This window comes from Mytilus trossulus, chromosome 14 (genome assembly GCF_036588685.1).
Source record: "Mytilus trossulus isolate FHL-02 chromosome 14, PNRI_Mtr1.1.1.hap1, whole genome shotgun sequence".
Taxonomy (NCBI): domain Eukaryota; kingdom Metazoa; phylum Mollusca; class Bivalvia; order Mytilida; family Mytilidae; genus Mytilus; species Mytilus trossulus.
This window is the reverse complement of record NC_086386.1, coordinates 58238908-58266513: the sequence shown is the minus strand read 5'-3', so window position 1 is coordinate 58266513 and position 27606 is coordinate 58238908. Positions and strand designations below refer to the sequence as shown.

At 29.9% G+C, this 27606-nt stretch overlaps 1 protein-coding gene across 1 annotated transcript in view; it reads right to left on the bottom strand.

Annotated features, from left to right (window-relative positions):
* The window catches only part of LOC134697071 (transmembrane protein 272-like), a 43230-nt gene extending 16607 nt beyond the window's left edge, over window positions 1–26623 (bottom strand). Inside the window, exon 1 of the mRNA XM_063559103.1 lies at window positions 26408–26623. Coding sequence (XP_063415173.1) covers window positions 26408–26623 — 216 coding nt within the window. The remainder of the gene's footprint in view (window positions 1–26407) is intronic.
* Window positions 26624–27606: the final 983 nt, after the last annotated feature.

Here is a 27606-nt window from a genome sequence, read left to right as displayed (position 1 = left end):
GGTACAAAAATGATTCCAAAAAATCAATTCGTGTTGGCCCAAAGGGACTTTTAAAACGTATATATCATTGTGAAAGCTCCAAATTATCTCATTTTGGTGCAAAAATGGGTTTATTTTTGCATTAAACAAACTTATCATTGATACCAGGACTAAATTTAGTATACATACGCCAGACGCGCGTTTCGTCTACAAAAGACTCATCAATGACGCTCGAATCCAAAGAAGTTAAAAATGCCAAATTAAGTACGAAGTTGAAGGGCATTGAGAACCAAAATTCACAAAAGTGTTGCCAAATACAGCCTAGCTAATATATGCCTGAGGTAGAAAAGCCTTAGTATTTCAAAAAAATCAAAAAATTGTAAACAGTAAATTTATAAACATAACCATATCAATGACAATTCATGTCAGCACAAACAGTACTGACTACTTTTACATTGTTTTTTTTTTAAATCATCGGTGACCTATTTTTTTTTTGCAATATGAGCCGCAACCCTCTATCAAGAAAATCAATGTTATTGGTACTGATATATGACATGATTATTGGGCAATTGGTATTTTGTGATAAAAATCTGATATACAGCAGTGTTAATTCTAGGGTAGTATTTTCAAGGTCATTGACCTAGCGTTCGGTTAATTGTTAATCTTGTATTTTCAAGAACTTATTTATCTTATTCAAAATAGTGTCTAAGTGACAAAATATTGAATCGTGAACAAATTTCAGTAGTTTCCATACCTCAATATAGGAACTAACAAGGAAAAGTTCAGATAACTCTTGACGGGAATCTGCAATATGCATCAGTTTTCTTTCTATCAAGTCTATGACATGTTGGAGTGTTTTGAAATAGAAAACACAATTATGTTATTTTGTTGGACAATTGTCCTTGTGGTCAATAAAGCAGATGTCAGAAATAGTCATTTAATTCATTTGAAGTAATATGTACACTTACATTGATGCATTTATTTACCCACTTGCATAAAAGGACAAATATCATTTAGTTTTATTCCCGTAACTATATCGAATTCATATATGTGTTTCAAATTCTAAAAGATCACATTCAGGAAATTATGTTTACTAAGAGTAGCAATTATCTTTGATACACGACAGCTTTCCCTGAAGGAAACATCAAGAAATTCATATTTCAAGGATCGACTTTTAATAACATAAAAGAAGATAAAAATGACAGAAACCTTATCGAAATGGATTTCAAAATATCATTTGACAATGTAATTGGTGAAGTGATGTCATTGGTAGTGACACCATTAAGGGCATGCGATACAGTTACAGGGGAGGTTATGACGTTGCTAACGTTAAATGTTATTTCCGCGACGTCAAACTGTGATATATCGGGAAAAGATGCATTTTTCGACTGGTTTTTATCATTCAAACTGATTTAATTTGAAAACGAGTTCATAAACCCCCATTTTTCAAAACAGCAATTTGTTTCATTTTGCAGGGACATTACATGATCCAAATTTTATAAAACTGTAAATAGAGGGTTTTTTTTTAATTTTGATAAATATGCTTATTTTCCTCAATTCATGAACATTTGATAAATATGAGTTATTTTTGAATAAACAATGCATGATTTTTAAAGATACTTATGAAAAACAGAAATTACTGATTATTTTACAAAAAACAATATGTGTTTATCTTTTATAACAAATCTGAATTTTTAGCAAATATACAAAATTTCGACCTCGTTTTACTCAAAAAGTAGCACATGAAGGTATATTTTTTATTACATAAAAAATTATTTGATTTAATCAGGTAAAAAATAGCCTATATGCAAATGTTCACGAACTTGTAAATACAGGATCAAAATTGTATCGTATGCCCTTAAGTGTTAAAATGTTCAAACTTTCAGATTCAATAAAAATGCGATACAGACATTTTATTATCCGTAAAATTGCATTTAAGACCATCATATTATCTTATAATTCAAAACATTGAATTAATGTGTCACATGGATAAACACATGTTTGTATTCGGGTCTAATACATTGCCAAATACCACAAAACATGGACACGTTTACTACTGATACATGAAATGACTTAAACAAAACATGGAAACAAAGTATTTTGGCATGGGTCTGCTTGAAAGTTGTATACAATGTTTTAAAATGCTTGTAAAATAGCATATGACCTAATAAAACATATTGTCAACACTTAGAAATGGCTCGACCATGTACCAGCAATTATTGGTCTTAAACAAGTTAAAGTGTTAACCAATTGTTGGCCAATGACCTGATGATTACAACTCCAGATAGTTTATTGATTTAGATTAGATTTTAATTATCATATAACGCACAATCAATGTTCATTTTCTCTAACAGCTGAAATAAAAATTAATATCAGCCCAAACAAAAACACATAAAATAAGACAATAGTATTGAAACGATTTTCTTTACTAATTTCAATTTTAATATTTAGATCCTGCTTACAGGAAAAGGTTTCATATAGCAGTTCCTATCCGGGTTTACTTTTTACGATATACTAAAAAAAACCCGATCGATTCATCAGTTAAAATCGTCAATATTTTGGCAATTAGACACTATTTGGAATAAGATTAATTAGTTCTTAAGAATGCAAGGTAAACAAGTAACCGAACTGTGGGTCAATGACCTGCTAATTACTTCTCTAGACGTTACACTGATGAATATTATATTATAATCATGAAATACCGTTTGGTCAATTCTGTGGATTCATTTATTTTCGTGGGTACCAATGTTCGTGGATTAAGGAAAACTTGCATGTTCGTGGATATTTAATTTCGTGGTTTTGCCTAAGTTTGCATACACCCCTATGGAAAATTTGTCATTCGTTGAACATTAAATTTCGGGCTAAACATATAACCATGAAATCCACGAAAATTAGTATACAACGAATAATAAAGAATCTACAGTATTCAGGGCCAGTTTAAATAAAATGCATATCTGCTACAATACCTTTGAAAAAAATATTGCAACGATTTTTTTAAAATTCCTATTGAGTTTCACATTGGTACTTACAAATACATAATAGAGAGTTAATTTAGCTAAAAGAATATACTTGTATTACTCGATTTATTTCATTTGAGTTTAACCGATTCGCTCACAATAAACCAGTTCATGTATAGATATGTGTTTATGATTATAAACTCATCAATGAAGTGTCCATTCATTGTTTTGTAAAATCCTTTGGTGACATTAGAAAACAATAATGATTATAACGGCAATAATCCTTATCACATACGTACTGAAATAAACTGTACTTATGCAAATTAAAACGTAAGATGAAATAGCATTGGTAATATCTTTAAACAAATGGAAATATGGTAAAATATTTCCAGGGATTTTGATTACATATTGTTAACAAACAAACAGCCTAAATATGATCAGGATTTTTTTCAATCAGATGTTTTCTTATTAAGATAAATAATTATATTGACAATACATCATATGGTCTTGTTCTATGATGTTTCCTCATTGTCACATTATAACTGATAACTGTTTGAAATCATTTAAGGGGCTCGCGGGTTTGAATCATTTTTTTTTTATTTAATATAAGATTTCCCTATATTTTTTTTATAAATGAACTTAAGCTTATACCTAAATAAAAAAAATTGGTCACCGTTCATTTATTCTCATATTTTGTCTTCGAAAGAAGCATACATTTTTGTAAATGTCCTTTTTTTCTGTTGAATTAATAGTAGACATAGTGGTACTATCGAAAGAAAAAAGAACTAAATTACAGAAATCGCTTAATTTAACAATTATGTAGTTTATGTACAGCTTTTTCGAAAACAACAATAAAAATATAGGTCACCGATGAGTTAAAAGATATTTCAATTTTAATGCCAAAAGATGGCATTTTTCCATCAAAGGGAGATAATTTGAAGCTATTTTATTGGTATCTACATTTTTAAAGTCACCTGGTGCCAATACGAATTGATTTTTTGGAATGATTAGTGTACCATACGATAAAGTAATAACTACTAAAGGTAAAAAATAGAATTTGTAATGAAAGATTAAAGTTTATTTTTTTCTTCTGAAAATCTTATACCAGCGAGCCTCCTTAACACGGAATGGACATGAGCTTCTGAAACAAACACCAGTAGTCCATGTTGTAATGGAGACAAATTTTCTCAAATTACTCTGGCTAGACACACAGAATACAATTATCTATCGTGGAAACATCGGATAGACATTCATATTACTGACTTTGACTACAAACATATAAAGCATAAACAGTACAAACAGACATTACAAATGTTAAATAATGGATTAAGTTTCAAACACGGAGACAAAACAAACCAAAGTATCTTACAAGAAAACCAGTATTTCGAAGTCCTTTATACCTGTCACTTATAGTTGTTTAATCACCATATATTTTTTTAATAATTACAATCATATAGTTTTCAACATGTCAAAGATTTAATCAGATTAAATCAAATCTGTCATATACATTTTTAAATGAAATGCTTAACTGAGCAAGCTCAAAATATGTTAAAGGAAGGTAATTGCTAACATTTTTATGGATGCATATAAAACATTACATCCAGCCGTACAATAGTTATCAAAGGTACCAGGATTATAATTTAGTACGCCAGACGCGCGTTTTCTCTACATAAGACTCATCAGTGACGCTCAAATCAAAAATATTTATAAACCCAAACAAGTACAAAGTTGAAGAGCATTGAGGATCCAAAATTCCAAAAAGTTGTGCCAAATACGTCTAAGGTAATCTATACCTGGGATAAGAAAATCCTTAGTTTTACAAGGTTTACAAAACCGGCTTCATTGGCGGGTTTCTCTCACTGTACAAGTGTCTACTGTGTTCTTTCATACTTGGTATAGTCATCATTTATTAAAAGATTATAAATGTACGTATCTGTTTTCTTCCAACGATTTATACAATGTGAGCTTTTTTGAAATAATTTGGAAAACATGAAAAATAAAGCTGCAAATTCAATTATTTTTTCTGATTCAATCAGTCTTTTAGATCGTTGGAAGTCATATATGAATGCAAGAATCTACAATGAGCAATACTTCAATACGCCATTACGGTTCACCAGTCGCACAGTACGTTTTTAGATGAATTTTAAATCATCTTTGAACGTAATTATAACATTTCTGTCTGAAAAAGTTCTATAAAAGACTAATAAATTGACAAGAAGAGCGCAAAAATGAAAACATATGTTCTTTAAAATCTATACTGATTACACTTTGATGTTTGATCAATATTGCAAAATGCATTGAGGTAAAGTTGAACGCATTTAAGAACTCGAAATAGAATTGAAGTATGTGAAACTATCGGCTCTGTTAATATATATTATTGTGGTTTGAAAACCAAAAGACATTTTAACTGATTGAAGTTATGATCTATTGATCAATTATCGATAAAGTATCATTTCAATTCACTGAGCTGTACTTTGATAGATAATTATAATCTATGATTTATGATATTTAATGTTAAAGGCTTTTAAATTACGATATGTGATATGCAAAATTAGGCGTTACGTTTAATTCAATAGGTAAAAAAACTATAAATGTTGGAAATTCAATTCAACGAGTATCTGATAGTGTTTGTGCAAGCTTATACAATATGGTTATTATTTTTCTTATTTAAAAAATAGATAATATTTTAATTGGTGCAGGTTTAAGACTAGCAGAAAAATATCATATACAACTGGTAAAAAAATCATCATAAATACCAGGATCGCAATTTTATATTTGCGTCAGTCTGACAAAGACTCATCAGTGACGCCCGAATCCAAAAATTTAAAAAAGTCAAATACAGTACAAAGTTGAAGAGCATTGAGGACCAAAAATTCCAAAACGTTATGCAAAAAAACATCTGAGGTAATATATTCCTGAGGTAGAAAAGCCTTAGCATTTCAAAATTTTACATTCACCTTTTCTTCATTTTAATTGTCATTTTGATATATCTAATTTTCAGTTTGACATTTCTGAAATTGATAACTCGTTGATTAGTTCCAAATAAATAAATGTGTACGTAAAAGTTGACAGTTATTTCGTCATTATGTCACAATATCATGTTGTCGGTACCTTGAACTTGAAATAGAGGAACGTTAACTTAAAGCTAAGAAATATCAATTTGAAATTAAAAAGGATCCAACAAGGTTGTATAGAGAAAAACAGCAAATTCTGAATTTTGAGCAGAATTCAAAACAAAACGTCGGTACTCATTTGGCTGAATAAAAAGCTCATAAATATCATTCGAATTGATGACAACTAGTATATTTTTAACTTTGTACATACATGAAACTTCTTAAAAAGTAGATCTAAATTCCTCTACTCTTACTTAGTTTAGTTACCAGTACATACAATCATACTTTTTTCAAAAACAATGCAAACCATTAATGTTTCCTTGTGGATAATGTTGTGCACAGATGTTAGACATGCTGTGATTTAAAAGATTGACGAAAGCACAAAGTATTTCAATGTTTCGATTAACACCTGCGCACATTCCGGCAATTATAGTACTGTGTGAGATAGCTTTCTGATAAATACAGTATGTTTTATAAAATTAATAGTTTACCACATGTATGTAAAGAATACAATAACAGAATGCAAATAAACATAAACCACACAATATGCCTTCAAATATAATAGGTTTGAAACTACCACTACATTTTATGAAATAATTGGATAGATGGTTAAAAGGGCCATCTGTTCATAATAAAAGATTATTGTGTGTAGTTTGTTATTTTGTTTTTATAAAAAAAAAATATATGAATTTGCATTCATCGAACTCTACAATGAATATCACAATCCATTACTAAATTACATACAATTTCACGACTTTATATATAGTTTTAGCCGCATTTACACTGGCCATGAGTAATATTGGCATATATATTTAGAGGAAACTCGTGATTTCATGAGAGTTCGTAATTGACATGTTGACTGCAGTACATTATGGCGGTTCGATTTAACGACAATCTTAAAAGTACTAAGACAACGTATTTATAAGCATTAACGTAAATGTAAGACTTCTTGATTCTGATTAATCATCACAACATTTACGACATAGAAATATTATTTAATAACGAGGACTCACGAACCCATGGCAAAACATAAACGGTTGAAATATTTGGCTTTATTTTAACATGCGTTACCATTTCGGGCTACTAAATTAATTATTTTGTTCATACTGAACACCATTAAATCTTTCATAGTCCTTTTATCTAAGATTAATTATGAGTTTTAGCAGTTTGATATTTTATAAATCATGAATTAATGTTATTATACTTTGATTAATTACGAAACGCATTCAATCCGTCCCGACATCAGGCTGGACTTTAGGCTATAACTTTACGGTAGTGTATAATACGTTATACATTTTAGTTAACATGTATATTTGAAACACGTGACAATTAAAAGGTCGCTATATACTTAATGTGTCCAAAAATACCTTGTTGCATTCAATGCACAGCAATTAATGGCCTAATAATTGCGTTGAAAATCTGTCAAGTTCAATGAGAAAGTCAAAAGGAAGTTTTGTTCGGTAACTAGATGCTTACAATTATAAATAATAATGTTGTTAATTTTCAAAACGTAATGTTTTCTAAGGAATGACTTATATATTTTTTCTGTCTATTCGAAATAACATATCAAAAATGTGGTGCACACTGAATAACCTGCGTACGTTTTATTTAGAAGTTATTTCGAATAGACAGAAACAGTATTACAGTTATTTCTTATAATTTAATTATAAATTCTATTTTAAACCATGACAAAACGTTAATGACGTCACAGTCACATGACAAAATTATGTCTACGAGCTGATAAAAAAAAAATGTCAGCCCATCAGGAGACGCGTTACTTCCAAAATTCAATTATAAAGATCTGAAACAAAATGATTTTTACAATTTTCCAAATCATAATAATATCAATATTCATCATTTGATGCTACCAATACCATAAAAATAAACGCTGTTAAAATTCAAAACTTAATGCTATCAAAATTCAAAATGGCAGAAAAGGGATTGCCAAATACAAAATGTTAGATAGCTCTAAACTAAGAAACGGATCAGAACACATATTAATGCAGATATACCAACCATTTTCTCTAAATTACGCAAAGATGTCACCGGTTTGATTTGAACAAACTTTTAAATTCAAAAAGCGTACACATTTACTCAATGAAGAAAGGTATATTGAAAATAATCTTAATTATCTCATTTGAATTTTATTAACCGGAATCTGCAATATGTATCACTTTTGGAGATTGATGTAAATTGAATTTGAAATCAAAACGGGTATTTTTAATTTTTAAATTGTCTCCGTAGTCAATTTTGCAAATGTTGGATCTGTCATTTACTTCATTTGAAGTAATTTGTAATCTCCAAAAGAGGCCTTTGTTTACCCACTTACGTAAATGGGCGATCTTTATGACAAATATAGTTTAGTTGTATTCCATTTGCTTTGAAGAATTAAAAGGGGTATTTTAAATTCTAAAAAATCACATATCAGGAAAAAATATCAACAGAAGATAGTAATTATCTTTGAAACACGGTAGCTTTCCCTGGAGAAACCATCAAGAAATTCATATTTCAAAGATTGATTTTTAACATAAAACAAAGATAAAAATGACACAAACATTATCAAAAGGGATTTAAAAATATACTTTTACAATATATTTGGTGAAGTTTCGTCAGATATACCATCAATCTTATTAAGGCAATTGTAGTTTTCATTTGTTCAACACTAGTAAATTAATTTTAAAGATGCAAATTTTTAAGGAACCTATCCTGGTGGAATTGTCTCGACTCCATAATTACTTATACCAGGAAGTGTAAACATGGTCAACATATCTTTCTATATATATCTTCTTAATTCATCATATTTCTGACCAATCCGGTATAAACAAAATAACGATACATGCATTTCATAATCCGTTCATTTGAATTTAAGACGACCATCATATTGTCTGAGCATTCGAAGCTATGATTATATTTGTCAAATAAGTAACTACATATCTTATAAATGTCCAATACATGATTTGAAAACACAACATGCATACATTTTATTTACATCTTCTCTTATATTTGATGTGTTTCCCTCAGTTTTAGTTTGAAACCCGGGTTGTTTTTTTCTCTCAATCGATTTGTGAATTTCGAACAGCGGTATACGACTGTTGCCTTTATTTCAGACATAGAAGTGAGTGAAAATACAGGTATATCTTATTGTTGAATATCCTGAAACAAAAATACATTTTTATTTGCGTGAGAGTGCTGGATTCTGTATATCAAATTTTTAAATGCTGGTAAAATAACAAATGATCTCATAAACATATATCGTCAACATTAAGACAATGACTAAACTAAGTACATGCAAACATTGGTCTAAAACAAGATTAACGTAATTACCAACAGGTGGTCAATGTCCAAATGAGTACAACTCCAGAACTTTAACCGATTTATATTATATTTTGATTATAAATTAACGCATAATCAATGTCCATTTCCTTCATTAGATGGAAAAAAATGCATATCGGCAATAACAATTACCCATATAATAAGACAATAGCAAAGCAACGATTTCCTTTTCTTATTGAACTTTAAATATCTGGATCTTGTTTAAAAAACAAATTTCATATATCAGCTCCTGTCCGATTTTATTTATTACACCATATAAGAAAATAAACGATTAAGGATACATAGGATTTCGGTATGTTTTTCCATAAATAAACTGTATTCCTTTTAAAATTGTTATACGATGATGACTGGTGTACCCATATTTTGACTATTTTATTAATTGTGACTGTTTATTTAACGCATCATGTAAATAAAGCGGAATTTGATGAGACTGTTATTAAAGTGAGAGGGTTAGCGCTTTAGAACCAGGTTTAATCCACCATTTTCTACATTTGAAAATGCCTGTACCAAGTCAGGAATATGACAGTTCTTGTCCATTCGTTTTTGATGCGTTTTGTTTTTTGATTTTGCCATGTGATTATGGACTTTCCAAATTGATTTTCCTCTGAGTTCAGTATTTTTGTGATTTTACTTGTTTCTATACATATAATGGAAAACTAAAATGAAAATATGGCGATACCTTTTGAAAGAAGCGTGTATTTCAATTAAGGTACTTTTTTTTCTGTTGAACTAATTGGAAAAATAAAAGTAATATCGAAATAAAAAAAAAAGTAAACTAAAGAAATCGCTTCTATTTTACAATGGCTAAGTTTAAGTATAGTTTATTTGAAAAACATATTACAAAATGTAGTTCATCAATGAGTTAAAACAGGTCAATTCAATTTTAATGCAAACAAATGTTCTTTTTTCACCAAAGGGAGATAATTTGCAACTTTTTCAATGATATAAATATTTTAAAAGTCATCTGGTGCCAATACATATATATTTTTTGGTTGATTTTTGTACCATATCATAAAGTAACAACTTAAAGAATAATGAATACAAATTGTAATGGAAAAAAAAATGCTTCAAATTTTGCATATTTGTATTTACCATGGAGCCTCATTTATTAACAGAGCAGCATTTCTACACGTAAAGCAGGATCTGCCTACCCTTTCGGAGCACCTGCATACCCCCAGTTTGAGTGCGGTTCGTGTTGCTCATTCGGTTGTTTTCTATTTTGCTTATTATGTTCTATTTTTTGTCTCGCGTTTTTTAGTTTATTTTGATTTATTAGTTTCAAAGTTCCTCGGTTTTTTTTCGCCCCTATTTTAGACACGCTGAATTAGTTTTCAAAATGCAAGGTGAAATTGAAAGTTCGGCAAATAACCTGATAAGTACAACTCCTAAAGTAAAACTGCTGTATTTTAGATTTTTATTGTAAAATAATGATAGATCAATAGATATAGGAAGATGTGGTGTGAGTGCCAATGAGACAACTCTCCATCCAAATAACAATTTAAAAAAAGTAAACCATTATAGGTCAATGTGCGGCCTTCTACACGGAGCCTTGGCTCACACCGATCAACAAGCTATAAAGAGCCCCAAAATTACTAGTGTAAAACCATTCAAACGGGAAAACCAACTGTCTAATCTATATACATAAACGAGAGACGAGAAACACATATATATTACATAATAAAAACGACAACTAATGTACATCAGATTCCTGACTAAGGACAGGTGAAAACATTTGCAGCGGGATTAAACGTTTAATGGATCCAAACTTTCTCCCTTTTTCTGATATAATAGCATAACATCACAAAATAGAAAAATACATGATAAAATATCAATTGGTCGACTTAACTCAATTAAAAAAAAAACGTAAATAAAACACAATAAACTAATAAAATTGATCTGCGATATCTGAATGCAATGCAATGTCCCTTTTCTATAACAGTTGCAATACAATGCATATATGCTTCATATAAAAATTAGAGTCCCTCAAAAGGGAGAAAACTTTTATAGGGATCTCTAATAAAAGGGTCAATTACCGGAATTGGCAAATAGCCTATTCGTATATAAATGTAAGTTTCTAACAATTAGAAATACGGCAATATGCCCTCACGGTTCAGTAATAGTAACTGCATTCAGATGGAATTTGAACATCTTTGATCGTAATTATAACATTTCTGTCTGAGAAATCTCTATAAAAGACTAATAAATTGACAATAAGACAGCAACAACAACAAAATCTTTGGAATCAAAAACCAAATGACTTTGATGTTTGATCAATATTTCTGAGGTAAAGTTGAATTCATAGCATGAAAGCTAACGGAATGAAATAAAATTATTTGCAAATGTTTGTTGTGAGTTATATTTATCATTGTTTCTTGAAACCAAAAGAAATGTTCACTGATTGAAGCTCTGATCTTATAATTATTTGTTGATAATGTATAACATCAAAAGAATGTTTTTTTGTATTTCTACAAAATATTATTATACAAAATATGTAATGCACCAAGACAACTACAGTTTATTGACATAAGCATATGTGGTATAAGTGTCGAATAGATAACTCTCTATCGAAGTCAAAATTTGGAAATTAAACCATTATAGGTTAAATACAGTTTTCAACACGGAGTCTGGATCACACCGAACAGCAAGCTATAAAGGGTCCCAGCATTACTAGTATGAAAGCATTCAAATGGAAAAACTAACAGTCTAATCTATATACAAAAAGGAAAGAGAAACAATGCAGGTTCCCATATATAAATGTATACTATCTTAATTGCTACCCATCTAATAAAAAACAAAGAACCATGAAACATGCGCATTAGTGAACAAAATTCTGGTGAAAGCTCTGCAACAACAGAAACAATCGTTTTCATTTGGTGATATCAAGATCAGGACGAATTGCAGACTATCACTGATTGAGAGTTTGTATGTATCACTTTGTTCAACAGTATTAACAGTACTTACTTAAGATAAAACTTTTTCCTACGCGTGCATTTTAAACGAAATCCTGTGAAGTATTTTAGAAACAAGGCAAAATGCAAAAGCGAGCTATGTAATTGCTTCAAAAGCAAATGAGCAGATAATTGTTTCGATTGACTGAGCTACACATTGATATATCATGATAATATATTATTCATAATCTTTTATGCTAAAGGCTTTTAAATTGCAATATGGATTATGAAAAATTATGTTTTACTTTAAATTCGGTAATTCAACAATAAATTTCTGAAAAATAATTCCACGAATGGTAATCTGATAGTGTTTGTGCAAAGTCCCACACTATGGTTATTATTTTATCATTAAAAAAAGATAACATTTAAATTCGTTCATTTGTATGATAACTAGCAGAAAAGTATTATGAAAACATTCATCTTTTTTCATTTTATATTGGCATTTTGACATTTCGAACTTAAATTTGACATTTCTCAGCTTTAAATACACGTTTATCAGTTTCAAGTTGATAAATTTGCAAAACAAGGTTGACACTATCAGTTCCATATGATTTTACAATTTCTTGTTATCGTTGCCTTTTTCTTGAAACTGAGAAATTGGTCACTTAAATCTAAGAATGGTCAGCATGATATAAATATTTTCCGAACTATATTTCATTTAGATTTATTAAAATAGTTATGAATTGTACTTACTAGACATGCTAGAGTCATTCAACTATTTTTTATCAGTTAATATATAAAACACATACATTTAACATATGTTTCATTTGGTGTTTAAATATTGATATAAATTTACACAAGGTAAATTGTATGTTTGAATTTTACAATAGTGTATACGCCCGTTTCCTTACCGCTCAAAAACATAAAATAGCATGATTGTACAGCTACAAATCTCACCACTGAATTAAAAAGTTTACACATTTATCCGCAACAACTTTATAATGTTACTGATCTCAGTAAGCTCCACGTTGAGAGATTGTAGTTGAAGCGGAACACAATTCGGAGCATCCAAAACGGAAGGCATATTTCCGTCTAGTGTAAGGAATCTTTCTTAATTATTTACCAGTACATATAATAATAACACAATTACAGAAAGAAGTGATTGTATGTCAATTCATTTTTGCCTGACATTCAAGTTATGTTGTTACGGTTTCCAGTGCATACTTATATGTGTTAGTTAAACTTATAACCTAATGTTTTATATTTTGTTTACAATATGAACAATTGTATAGTGTTGAATTTCTTGTTTTGCAATCTTTGGTCGTTTGGAGTATGCATCGAACATAATTTAGATACAAATTGGATATAATTGTTATGTCAGATTATCAAAACAGCAGCTAACCAGTCATTAATGCATCCTTTTAAATATGTTTAAGGGCTGATATGGGTTGTCGTTTCAATTCTTGATTCAATAAATGCATTTAACAGGATACGTGAATACATGTTTCCGTTTGCATGTTCAGATAAATTGAGAATTAAAACACTTGTTTATACTTGTTCAAATCGTTTCATGGAATTTCATCGACAGTGTAAATTTCAATTTGTCACTAATTAGAACTTTTAGTTATCAATAATCAAATCCTACCCCGTCTTTTCAACAACATTGGATAGCATCAGTACACTGCTATTGATTGTGAACAGAGTATTACAATGTTGGAATTTAAATACAAAGTGTAAATACAGCAAAAGGTGTAGCATGTGTAATCCGACTATCACCTGATCACACGTGTACCTCCAGCTCCGGTTGTTATCAATAGATTTAATACATTTCAATCATATTGAATTACCATTTATCCACATCAGTTAAGTCGAATTACAGATTGATTGATTTCCAATAATATCTAAATTCGTACAAAGCTATATCAGCTTATGAGAATGCAGATACTTATTAATCTGTACAATTGACATTTCGTCAATCGTATTATCGTTTGAGATAGCTCAATGATTTGTACAGTATGTTTGAAATGAATTATATGTTATCAACTGTATGCATTGATCGTATCCTGTAATGGAGATCAAAACCCTACATCACACAACATACAATTGAACGAATTAATATATGTTGCCGCAATGACATTGGCCATGACTATCACTTATATATATTGCTGGCATGTCAGTTAGCTCCAAGTAGTCTGTTGTTATATATATATTATTGTCTTTTTGTTTATTTTCTTTGGTTACATCTTCTGACATCAGACTCAGACTTCTCGTCAACTGAATTGAAATGTGTGTATTGTTATGCGTTTACTTTTCTACATTGGCTAGAGGTCCCAAGTCGGAAGCCTCTGGCCTTTGTTATTCTTGTATTATTTTAATTTTAGTTCCTTATGTACAATTTGGAAATTAGTATGGCGTTCATTATCACTGAACTAGCATATATTTGTTTAGGAGCCAGCTGAAGGACGCCTCTGGGTGCGGGAATTTCTCGCCACATTGAAGACCTGTTGGTGACTTTCTGCTGTTGTTTTTTTTTATGGTCGGGTTGATGTCTCTTTGACACACTCCCTATTTCCATTCTCAATTTTATCTAACGGAGACTAGTGAATTCATGAGAGTTTGCAATTGAAAAGCTGACTGCAGTACATTATATATCGTTTGCATTAATGAACAACTTAAAAGTAATTAGAAAACGTAGACATCAGCATTAACGTCTATGTAAGGCTTCCGGATTCTTAAAAAATCATTATAAAATAGGGTTTATCTTAAATACAAGGTAGCACTTACTCATGGCATAACACAAGCGTTTTTGATTTCGCTTAATTTTACCATATTTAGACATTTCGATAACCTAGATTATTGTTTTTGTTTATACTATACATCATATCGATGATTCTAAGATTGTTTACGTATTAAAGATCTACATTGAAAAGTGCAAGATTTTTTAAATCATTAAAATTATGTTATCAAACTATGTTTTATTACGATACGCATGCAATCAGTCATAACACCAAGCAGGACTATAGCATATTTCTGTTATGTAGTATATTATGATTTCTACATTGCAGCTAACTTTAACATGTTGAAGACGTTACAATTAGAAGACTGTCATATACCTAGTGTGTCCAAAAAGACATTGTTGTATACAATGCACAGCAAACAATAAATGGTATAATGATTGCGTTTAAATACGATGAGCCGAGCATTTAGAATGTTAAACGTAGATTAGGTGTGGTAATTTGATGCTACTTATATTAATAAAAAAATAATGTTGTAAATCTTAAAAACTTAATGTAATCAACGTTTATAAAAACCTAATTATATTATTTGTCAGATCCTAAAGCTATCAATATTCATTATTGTATGATATTGCTATTCAAAACTTAACTCCATCAATATTCAAAACTAAATTCAAAAATGTTCAAAAAGTAATAATAGCAATACTAAAAATTTGATACTATCAATATTCAAAATAACAGATTAGGAAACATTAAAGAACCTGTTGTAAGATATTACAAAACTAAGGGACGAATGAAGTACATCTTTTTATTAAGATATACAAGCCATATTTTTCATAATTGCGTAATTGCAACATCGAATTGATGTGAACAAACTTTTAAATTCAATTAGTGGTCACAGTTTCTCAATAAATAAAGGTATATTGAAAATAAGTCTGATTGTTTCATTTGAAGTTTATAAACAGGAATCTGCAATATGCATAATTTTTCTTTTCTTTTTTTTCAACTTTAAATATTTTATTTCATTCCTGGTTGTGAACAATGTCCTTTAGTGCTACAACAATGACGCTAAGGTTCCCCCTGTGTTGTTAATTGCTTATAAAACCAGGGAATTTGATTAGCAAAATATACTTTATATTTATATCTTTTGATAGTTGCATTTTACTTAAATACTGACTGAAGTATTTATATTAGATCTAATTCTCCTAAAAAATAGATATAATAAAAGTTTGGATATTTTCCTCTGTATTTTTTTTCAAAAATAGACTATCTGGATGATATAACATTTGTATAATTTTTCTAGAACATAATGGCGTGAATTGAATTTGAAAACACAATGTTGTTGGGTTTTTATAAATCATCCACGTGATCAATTAAGCCGATGTCGTAAATTGTGATTTATTTCATCTGAAATAATACTTAATGATCAATTGATGCATTGATATACCTATCTGTGTAATGGATTATCTGTATGACAAATATCGTTTGTTTTATTTCATTTGCTGTAAAGAATTTAAATTCAAATTCTTAAAGATTACACATCAGGAAGTTATGTTAACAGTAAGTAGCACTTATTTTTGTTACATGGCAGTTTTCCCTGAAGGGAACATCAAGAAGTTCATTTTTCAGGGATTGACTTTTAATAACACAAAAACAATTTCTCCAAGGAGTGTTTGGCAAAAGAAGAGGGTTATGTTTTTTTTTCTTCTTTTCTAACTATATTTTAACGGACCTGAGATACTGCACAAACAAACATTTGCCTCACTCTTTTTCAGTAATGCATTTATGAGTGAATTGTTGTTTGAGTAAAGAAAAGTGGCAAATATTTATGTCAGTGAGTACGTCAAGTCGATTCGGGAAGACCTTTTCAAATGAATTATATGTTCGGCAATGATGATGGATGAGTCTTGTCTGTCTTGATAAGGGGTTAATAAGGCTACGTAGAGTGTTTTTATAACAAATAAGTATATCAAGTTTAGACGAATATTTCTGCAAAGAACTTTATTAATAAGTGTTATAAGTATTAACTTTATATAAACATCGCTTCTTTTTTAAATATACATTGGAAACTTAAAGTTTCGAATGCCTATTTTTATGTACACTTAACCTACACAAGGCCTACATCGACTATCGACTGCATGTATAAAAAACATGATTTACACTACATGTAAACATTGAGTTTTATCAATGAGAACGTAATTATGTTTAGTTTATGTGTGAGTTATACTAACACAACACAGAGTTTAGGTCAATGTGAAGACGGCCTTAGTTCCAAAAAATGCAATGTAAACAAATTCATCAAAAGTTTAGCCTAAGACCTGATAGTAACATCTCCAGAAGAAATACTGCTGTATATAAAATTGTAATTATCAAAATACTATTGACAATAATTGGTCAATGTCCATTTTCTATAACAGTTGCAATAAAATGCAAAACTGTCACAATACAAATTTTCTGATTGAAATAAATACTGATGCTCATCTGGTCTTGTTCTAAGATATTTCCTCATGGTTTCTTATTGACGTATAACTGTCATTTTTGACATTTTGTGCAAAAGAAACAGTGCTCTTTGTTGCTAGATTAACGGATAATTTCCAGAAAAAAATAATGACAACAGTGCTTATGACTTGTAATGTAGCAATATGAAAATATCTTTTTAATATACATATTAATTTGATATCAACAAAAACTCCCTACTTCAGGCAATACTTTTCAGCAATATTTCTCCCCTGCAAATGGTGTATGTGTATGGTACTATATTTTTGCATGATAATATACAATTTCCAAAAAAAAAATCAAGGTTAATTCTTTAGCTTGGAATATCTGTACCTGTAAACTATAAAAAGTTGACATGTTTTTTGAAATACGGCAAAAATAAGTGAATTTACAAAACATTGCAAAATTCAAACCTGTTAAGAAGGGAACATAATACAATTCAAAATATGTATTAAAGGAAATAAAGACACTTCACAGCACCATTTCAATGTGAGCATGCTAGTTTAGCACATTGAAACAGTAAATTATAACCATGCAAACCGATAAACGGATTCTTGCCGCTAAAAAAGGAAGATATGTCAACATGCAGGATTGTTGGGGTAACTAGTTATACAAACGAAACGACTAACATTAGATGTATTTGGTGTACCGGAATGTAAACCTCACACTTGTCTTAACTTTTACCGCTATACCTCTAATTAATTTTCTACTTAAGACGTTTCGTTGATTAGGTGATCACGGCTATTTCAGATCTACTGACTATTTCTACGCCTCGGTTTGTAATCGAAATAGACCTTCTGACATGCTGCGTACATCTTATATTCTAATATTGCGTTCTTCTTTCGTTTTTTGAAAGTTATGTTTCAATTGATACAAAACGTAAGCTGCACATGCTTTAAGTCACAATTGAAATTGCGAATTGTAAATTGCTTAGACAAGAAAGGAATTTTTAAGGGAGCACTATATTTTGAAAGACAAATTTCGCTCTCTGTCATTTTTAGATCAAAATTGTATTTGTGAAATGGTTCTTAAGTTATTGCTACTTGGTTTGGTTTGCAAATAGAATATCAATAAACGTTTCTGACAATGAGCAATACACTTATATGCAATTGAGGTTCATTCATGCCACAAGTACATGTATAAGATGAAATGGAATCATTTTTGAAATCGATTATAACATTTCCGTTTGAGAAATCTCTACCACAGACTAATAAATTGACAAGAAGACCGAAAAAAAGAAAACACGCTTTTTTTTAATCAAAAATGAAATGGCTTTGATGTTACATCAATATTGCAAACAGCTCTGAGGTAAATTTAAACTCATAAGATTAAAGCCATCGGAATGAAAAAAAGAAATGAAAATTTCCACTCTGTTTAGTATGTATTATTGTTTTTTGTTGAAAACCAAAGAAATGTTCACCGATAGAAGTGTTGATCTAACGATTTTTTGTCGATAATGTCTATTATCAAAAGTCGGTTTCTGAATTATAATAAAACAGCAATATACAAAATATTTCATGCATCATACATACACAAAGACAACAACACTTCAAAGACATATGAAGATGTGGCATGAGTGTCAATGAGACACTTCTCCATCCAAGTCCTATTTTGTAAAAGAAAACCATTATAGATCAAATAAGGCAACAGTAGTATATCGCTGTTCGGAATGTATCAATCGATTGAGAAAAAAACAAGCCCGGGTTACACAATAAAACTGAGGGAAACACATAAGATATAAGAGGAGAAATACGACACAACAGAAACACAACATTAAAATGCAACACACACACAGAATCGAACTTTTATATAGCAATGGTAATTTTCCTGACTTTGTACTGGACACTTTAAGAAAAATTGAAATAACTTGATTTTGTCCAAGCGGAGTATTAGCCTACTGTTAACAGCAATGTATGAAAGATCTAAAATAATGACTAAATGAATGTAAAACCATTGAAACTAGAAAACCAACGGTATAATCTATATAAAACACAAGAAACGAGACACACTTATGAACCACATTAACTAACGACAGATTCAGAACATCAGGTATTATGATTTAGTATTATATTATCATATTATAGTCTTATAATATCTTGATAACAGAACTATAATCATGAAAAAAAGGTTTGGCCGACCAAATAATAACGTTTTATCTTAAATGAGCATAAACGACAAAATTTGATGTCTTTAAGGGCATTTAAAGTTATTTGAACAGAATAATAACATTCGTGTGCAGAATATAAAGCTCGAGTATTTGTTTACTGTTTGTTGTTTTGTTGACAATTATATGAATGACATTAGTATACTGTTTTTTTAACCAACCCTGAGTCAAAAGTATATACCATGTTTATATCTAAGTTGTTTGAAAAGGGTATGCTCATCGTTTTTTTTAACTAGTTAAAACAATTAAATGAACATGCAATGCCTAGTCTTTGTCTCGACAACATTATTTTGTAATACTTACACGATAGGATAATTGAAAAAACAAACAAAAAAAATGAAATGAATATGGTTATTTAATGCTTTTCCCTCAGTTTTAGTTCGTAACCCTCTTTTTTTCTATTGATTTATGAGTTTCGAAAAGGGTTTACTACTGTTGCCTTTATTTATCAATTCAATGGATTAAACATACACAGAGCTGAATTTAGAACTAGACACCTGTCTTTTGTTGAGCACTACATAATACATCATGAAATGATAAAGTTGCAGAAAACAATATGTTTACATTTAGGGCTATACTAACCCAACGGCATACTTTTGACACATACGAAATCCTGACATGTAGTTTAGTGACATGCCATTCTGCATATAAAACAAGTTTTATACATTATAAGCAAATTGTTCATTTCCTGTGATATTACGTTCATGACTTTATGAACAATACTATGTTTTTGCTGTACAAATAAAATATTACTTTTGCAGGCTTTGTCAATTTGATTAATTTTATAAATTGATATGCAAGAAATTAGCTGAAAGTTGTTTCAATTTACCGAGCTGTACATTGAAAGATCGTTATAATCTATAACGTATATTCTTTAAAGCTAAAGCTTTTTAATTTACAAAATGCATTATGCAAAATTGGGTGTTACGTTAAATTGCACAAGTAAAAAAACTACAAGTTTCTGAAAATTAAATCCATGATTGGTAATTTAACCGTGTTTGTACAAGCTAATACATTATGTTTTTAATTGTTCCTATTACAAATGATTACATTTTAATAGGTTCATTTGTAAGATAACTAGCAGAACAATATTATGAAAAAGGGGTTAAACGTTCATCTTTTCTTCGTTTCTCATTGCCATTTTGACATTTATCAACTTTCAATACACGTTAAACAGTCAAATATTGATAAATGTGTAAGCAAAAGTTAACATTTATCAGTTTTTCATAATTCGCAATTTCTTGTTGCCGTTTACTTGAAATGAACAACAATAGCTTGAATCAAAGAAAAGTCACATTAGAATTTCAGATTCCCCAACAGTATTGTTTGCGACAACATCGTACATAAACAATAAATGTGTTTATCTCTATAAAAAAACATAACTGACAGTATATCATTATTAATTTCAAAGACTAATAGATTATCTAATTTGCATAGTTGTCGTTTGTTAGTGTAGTTTAGAAGTGTTTCTGGTTCTCGTTTATTATATAGATTATTATGTTGGTTTTCCCGTTAGAATCGTGTTTCATAAGTCGTTGTTTGTGCCATTTATAGCTTGCTATTCGATGTGATCCAAGACTCCGTGTTGAAGACCGTACTTTGACCAAAAAAAAATCTTTCTTTTACAAACAGTAGGTTGGATGGAGAGTTGTTTCTTTGGCACTCATACAATATCTTCGTATATATCTATCATATATGTTTATACCAATAATTCAGTTAAAATCCTACCGTTTATCAGCAAAATTATATTATAAAATGTCAGCTTCTTGGAACAAAATTTAACTTTTTTTAGCGTGAGCTGCATACTGTGTCTTGTAGGTGGTATTTTACAATATCAATAAGCTGACAACTATACACTTGCGCTATTGAGTTGGTTTTGTCTATGATAGAAACAAAGTGTGTCTTTGTTTTATCAGCAAACCAAATGACGTCTTTATATGATCTGGTCAAACTTATGGAAGCATATTTCCTGCTGGTGTGAGCAATGTTTGTTAATAATTTACAAATAAAAATAATCTTGAAAAAAACAAATAAATGAATGCGGTGATTCTATAACATTCTATGTTTGCCCGACATTAGAATTATACTGTTCCTTTTTCAACTGCATACTTTATTTTGTGTATTGAAATTTCACTATTTTTTTGTGTTAACAAAATGAACAATTTGAAGTGTTGCATTTCTTATTTTGCGTTTTTTGAATCGAACATGATGTAGGAACAAATTGGACATAATTGTTATTCAAGATTATGGAAACACCAGCAAAAAAGTCATCAATGCATCATTTCAAATATGTTAAGAGGTCGATATGGGTTTTCGTTTAATTTTTTGATTCAATTAGTTCGTTTTACATGATACATAAATGCATGTTTCCATTTTCATGTCCAGGTAAATTGGGAATCAAGGCACTAATATATACTATATAAAGGCATTCAAATTGTTTCAGGGATTTTCTTCGTAAAGTAAAATTTAAATGTGTCAATAATTAGTACGTTTAGTTATCAATACATTCAATCATGCTCCGTCTTGTCAACAACACCATTAGATACCATTAGTCTTTAAGAGATAATCATTTTGTGAGGATTTAGTCATGATCTGATTTAAAACGAAATGGCCGATAAAAGCGCAAAGTATTGCATGTATAATACCACTAACACCTGAGCACACTGGTACTTTATGCTTAGGTTGCTATTACTAGACTGTATTGTTAATCATACTCAATTATGAATCCGCATTCGTTTAATCTAATTTATCCTTAGATTTCTTGCTTCCCAATTATTAAGTAAAAGCATGATTAAAGATATTAGCTGATGATGACGATATCAATTCGACTGTACCATGGGCATTTGGTAAACCATACTATTTTTTGTAATAACTAAATGTTGAATATATATTTTTTGATGAAATATATTTATTACCGTCTGTATGTAACAGCGTAACCATATAACGCAAATGTAAGAAACCCCAAAAATTCCCACAAATCTAAAAGTTTGAAACTACAACTGAATGTTTTTAATTAATTGGATATATTCGTTTGTAGGCCATCTATTCAAAATATAGAATTACTAGGTGTTGTTTGTAATGTGTTGTTTCAATAAGAACTATATGAATTTGCAATGTGTATACCCTGCAATAAACTTAGCAACCCTTTAAACACAATTTGATAATAAATATGTAAGACTAAAATTTATGATTGGTTCCAGATCTGTTGCCGATTCCTAATCTATGGTAAATATGAATTGTGAAATCCTAATTTATGGGGATTTTTTTATGTTTTTAAATCTATTTCAGACTTATTCAGACTAGTCAAAACATATCTCACCAAAATTGCTTTAAACAACTCAACATGTCCCAATATAGCAACTGCACTGCATTTTAGTAAAAGCCTGCATTATAAAAACTAATCTTTATTTGAGCGTTACTTAGTCCATTTTTATCCCATGCCGATTTTAACTAAAGTCCTGTTATGAACAATAAATTGCCCAAATTCGTTTCTTTCTTACAAAATCGTGATGTGTTCAACAGTATGGTTATTCGACCTAAATAGACCTGAACACATTGTATGTTGTTATTAAAAAGGAGATTATTTTAATTTCCAACTCCTACGAAATTTTATACTACAATATTAAAGTTATATTGCTTGCAGAATGCTATTGATTATTTTAAAAGAAAATTTAAGAGTATCAGAGTGATAAAAAAAATACGGACACGAAAATAATCACCAAAAACACTAAAAGCACTATTTTATTCATTTTAGTTCATTATTATAAACAAATAAACAGACACTAATTTTTAAAATTACCAAAATCAAAAGAATGATTTCATATTTTTTTCTTGATACTGACTTCATCACCTTGTGTTCTCGTTTGTTATTATTGCTGATAAAGTCAGTATCATAAAACAAAAAAAAGCCATTACGTTATATATTGCCCAAATTACACTGACCAGGATATTATTGATATAACGAAAACAAGTTATTTCATGAGAGTTCGTAATTGACAGACTGGTTGCAGTACATCATACCGGTCTTCATTAACGAGCAACTTAAAAGTACCAAGAATACGGATGTATTACCATTAACGTGTTATGTAATACTTCCATATTCTGATTTATCATTACACAACGGAATGTTTATTAATCACAAGAAAGAACGACATCGTTGCATTACAAATAAAAGACAAAATAAATGTTTGAAATTTTTGCTTTTTTTTAACATGTTTAGATATTAAACGTATCTTTTTTTTTCGTTTATACTAATTATCATGTCACTTGTTTTGCAAGCATCTGTGTTCTTCAACTCCACATCTAAACGAAAAAACGTGTAAATAGCAAATATTGAAACAATCATACATTGATTCATTACAATGCACATACAATCGGCCAAGACATATGAGGGACTTCTGCCAATTACTTTTTGGTACTCAATTATTAGTGTTGCATTGCAGTGAACTCGGACACGTTGAAGATGTGACATTTAAAGATGTTATATGCATAATATCTCCCAAAAGACATTGTTGCATACAATGCAGAGCTGTTGATGTCTAACGTTGGTCGTTAAATACAGCTAACTTGGCATTAAATGTAATTAGCTGAACTGATAATGTAATTTATACAATCGAAAACAGCGTTGATATGTCTGTTATTTGAATTCATCGGTTAGCATTCATGTTATTACTTGTTTTATTCGATTAAATAAAGTTTAACGTGTTTCAGAAAATGACTATATGTATTACTCTTAGACTATATTAGTTTAAGTGCAAACACAATACCAACTGTATATAGTTATAAAAAAGCTGCCGTTTATTTACATAAACTCTTCCGATCAACATAAGAGCTGTTACAAATGTTGGGCGTCTTTGTAGCTGTGTGGTGTATATGAATCAATGGATTCCTTTAGTCAAGAAGGCCACGTTTGCTGTGCATCTAATTTACCTTGCAACGCCATTTCAGTTATTCATTTCAGTGCCTTATTCACTAGAATCTTAATTTTCAACTGCATTCTCCAAGGTTTATGACCGACTCAGCTAATAAGTAGTATACAGGGATCGCCTTTAGTGTTCACACGTCTTTTTTTTGTTTATTTATACGAAAAGTAGAAATGAAATGTAAAACCATATACTGCTTCAGGATCTATATTTCTTCAAAAACATTTTATATTATTTTTAACATTGCTTTAATATGATACATTTATAATCAGATAGGTATAAAACATTGTTTCATTGAAATAAAATGATATCAGAAATATTAATGTTAGTGACATGAAAAAAAAATTTCAAATAGTTCACGTTCAATATTAATTTAATCAATCTGTTTTCATCACTGTTATTGTGAGATCATTACACAAATAAATAACATTGATTGTAACTAATATTCATAACCTTTGAAGGATACTTTTAAGCTTTTTGGTGAGTAAAAGCATTGCTCGTCAGGTATCATTGGTTGAATTAATTTATACTCGATTTATCAGTATTTACACATTTACACAAAGTTACCTTATTCATTTAGAGATAGAGAAATTGACATGAGTAGTGTTTTCTCATCGAATATGTTAGCGCAATGTATAAAAAAAGTCCGTCCATCTTACATGAAACTATGAAAATAATGTATTCAGATATGATTGCAATCCAGCCATACCAATTGAACTAACTAATGCATAATTATACAAAACAAACATGAAACCCAAAATTGCCCTCTGTGGTGGGAAAAAAACCAACAAATATCTATTATATTGCATACAAACAATTGTTCACAACACTATGAACAACTATCGGAACATCGAGCTGTTCATCAGTTTATTTTTTTAATTTTAAGTATTCATATGGGACACCTGTCTGTGCAAAAATGTATGTGTATCAGAAAGGCAATTTCGTTCATTTTAATTGCAAAAGTACTTGGTTAACTATTTCAACATCACATTCATTTTTTTTTTCAATGCTATTTATTTGTTTTTTAAATGAGAAATGGATATCGTGTAGAATGTGTAGTAATTGGAACATGGGATAATTCATTCACATAACACGTTTACTGTCTTTGTAAAAGAATAAAATGAAAGAAAGGCCACTTTTGAAGGGAAATTCAAATGTACCATTGCCCTCTTTGAAGTCATTTCGATGTTATATTTTATTGCTTTATAAATATGTCAAAGAATAAACATGACAGACTGAAATACCAAACTATAGGAACGAAACGAGAACTAATCTTGTTATCGTTTAAAATTGGTCATGCAAGCAAAACATGAAAATGTTAAATGCAAACATGAAAAAGAATAAAAGAAAAAATTGCATATTATTTTAATGATATTTAACATTGAAACCATTTCAATCTATTTCAGAAATACAAGAAAAAGAATTTACGCGGAAAGTTGGCAATTGAATCGAACTAGATTATCAGCAGTTCATTAAATTTTTAATATGAAAATCATCAGGATCGAGGCCTAGTTGGTCGACTGTTTCATGTCTAACATCGTAAACCTACTACATGTGTTATCTGTTGAAATCGTATGTAAACTTTCAGCCGCGTTTGGTGTACTATATTATAATTCTGGTACCTTTGATAACTAATTAAACTGAAATGTTTTTCACTTTTTTTCATGTGTCAAACGTTACGACTTCGTACATTTGAAAACACAGTTAAATTAAAAGGAAGAATAACATAAGTGATTAGTACTTGCAAAATTTTTACTGATGAAGACAGTGCGCTGATGATAGTTTCCTACGAAAACAATGCTGGAAAAGTAAATACTTACTACAATAGTGCTTGCAACACTCCTTGTCGGCGATGACTGGGGATATTGAAATTCCTGTTGCTTGACAGCAATGACACGAGGAGATTCTGGCATTTCCGATGTTGTTTTTTGTTGTTTCCTTGTTATGGATCCGTTCCCTTGTCTCCGAACCGATTGTCGTTTTAAAGACCCTCGGTTCTTACGAACCATCGTTCCCTTCCTGGTCAACATTGACATCTCCTAGTGCATCACACAAATATGAAATGTCGTTTATCAAATCAAATGTATGTGTTGTTAAATAAACTCACAATTATATTAAAAAGTAGAGCTGCATTAACATCTGTATTTATCAATTGAGCTGCATTTACATCTGTATTTAACGAATGAGCTGCATTAACAACACTGTCATTTCAACTAATCCAGTTTTGGCATATTTGCATTTAATTGATCTCCAGATAAATCAGTGCTTATGTATATCCAGATACTGTTTTTCATTATTGAAAAAAAAAATGTTCCCAGGTAAACGACTTAACTTTGTCATTTCTTACTATGATGAATATCCAACGGCTTAATCACCAATACTGAGAGTTTAACGATCTTACTGGCAGAAAATGTCAACGATGTAAATGTCTTTTCATAAAATATCAGGGAATTATCTTAGAATTTCCGATATATTCTGATACAGTATAATGATCCATTACCTTGTGCTGGTAAACACAGAGCTACTTTTTTTAATGACATAATCATCTTTTTTTAAGCTAATCTATTGACGAAGAAAACAAATTGAAAAGGATTATTTCCAATTAGACGTTTTGCCATATTAAAGTCAGTTCCGATCAGCTGGTGCGACCGGAACATTCATGTAAATGAACATCTTTTAAGAGTTGAATGACTAGTAAATCTAAGCGTATTATCACGTATATCTTCGGGAGTCAACATTTCCCCGACTGAAACAAATAACTGTCAATGTTCAGTACAGCGCTTTTGATCGATCCCTTGAAGCAATTTAACAGCATTATTTCAAATAATGGCCAATTTATTAAAATATAGATTTGGACTTATTCATTAAAACGGTGTCTTGTGGTTTTGTATATATGTTTTGTCTGGTAATATCGCTTCGGTTTTATTCGGAACTCGTTATTTGTTTTCACGCTTGAGTGAATATATGAGTTTTTAATCGTGTGATCAAATTGAATATCTGATGCTGTGAAAACATGAAA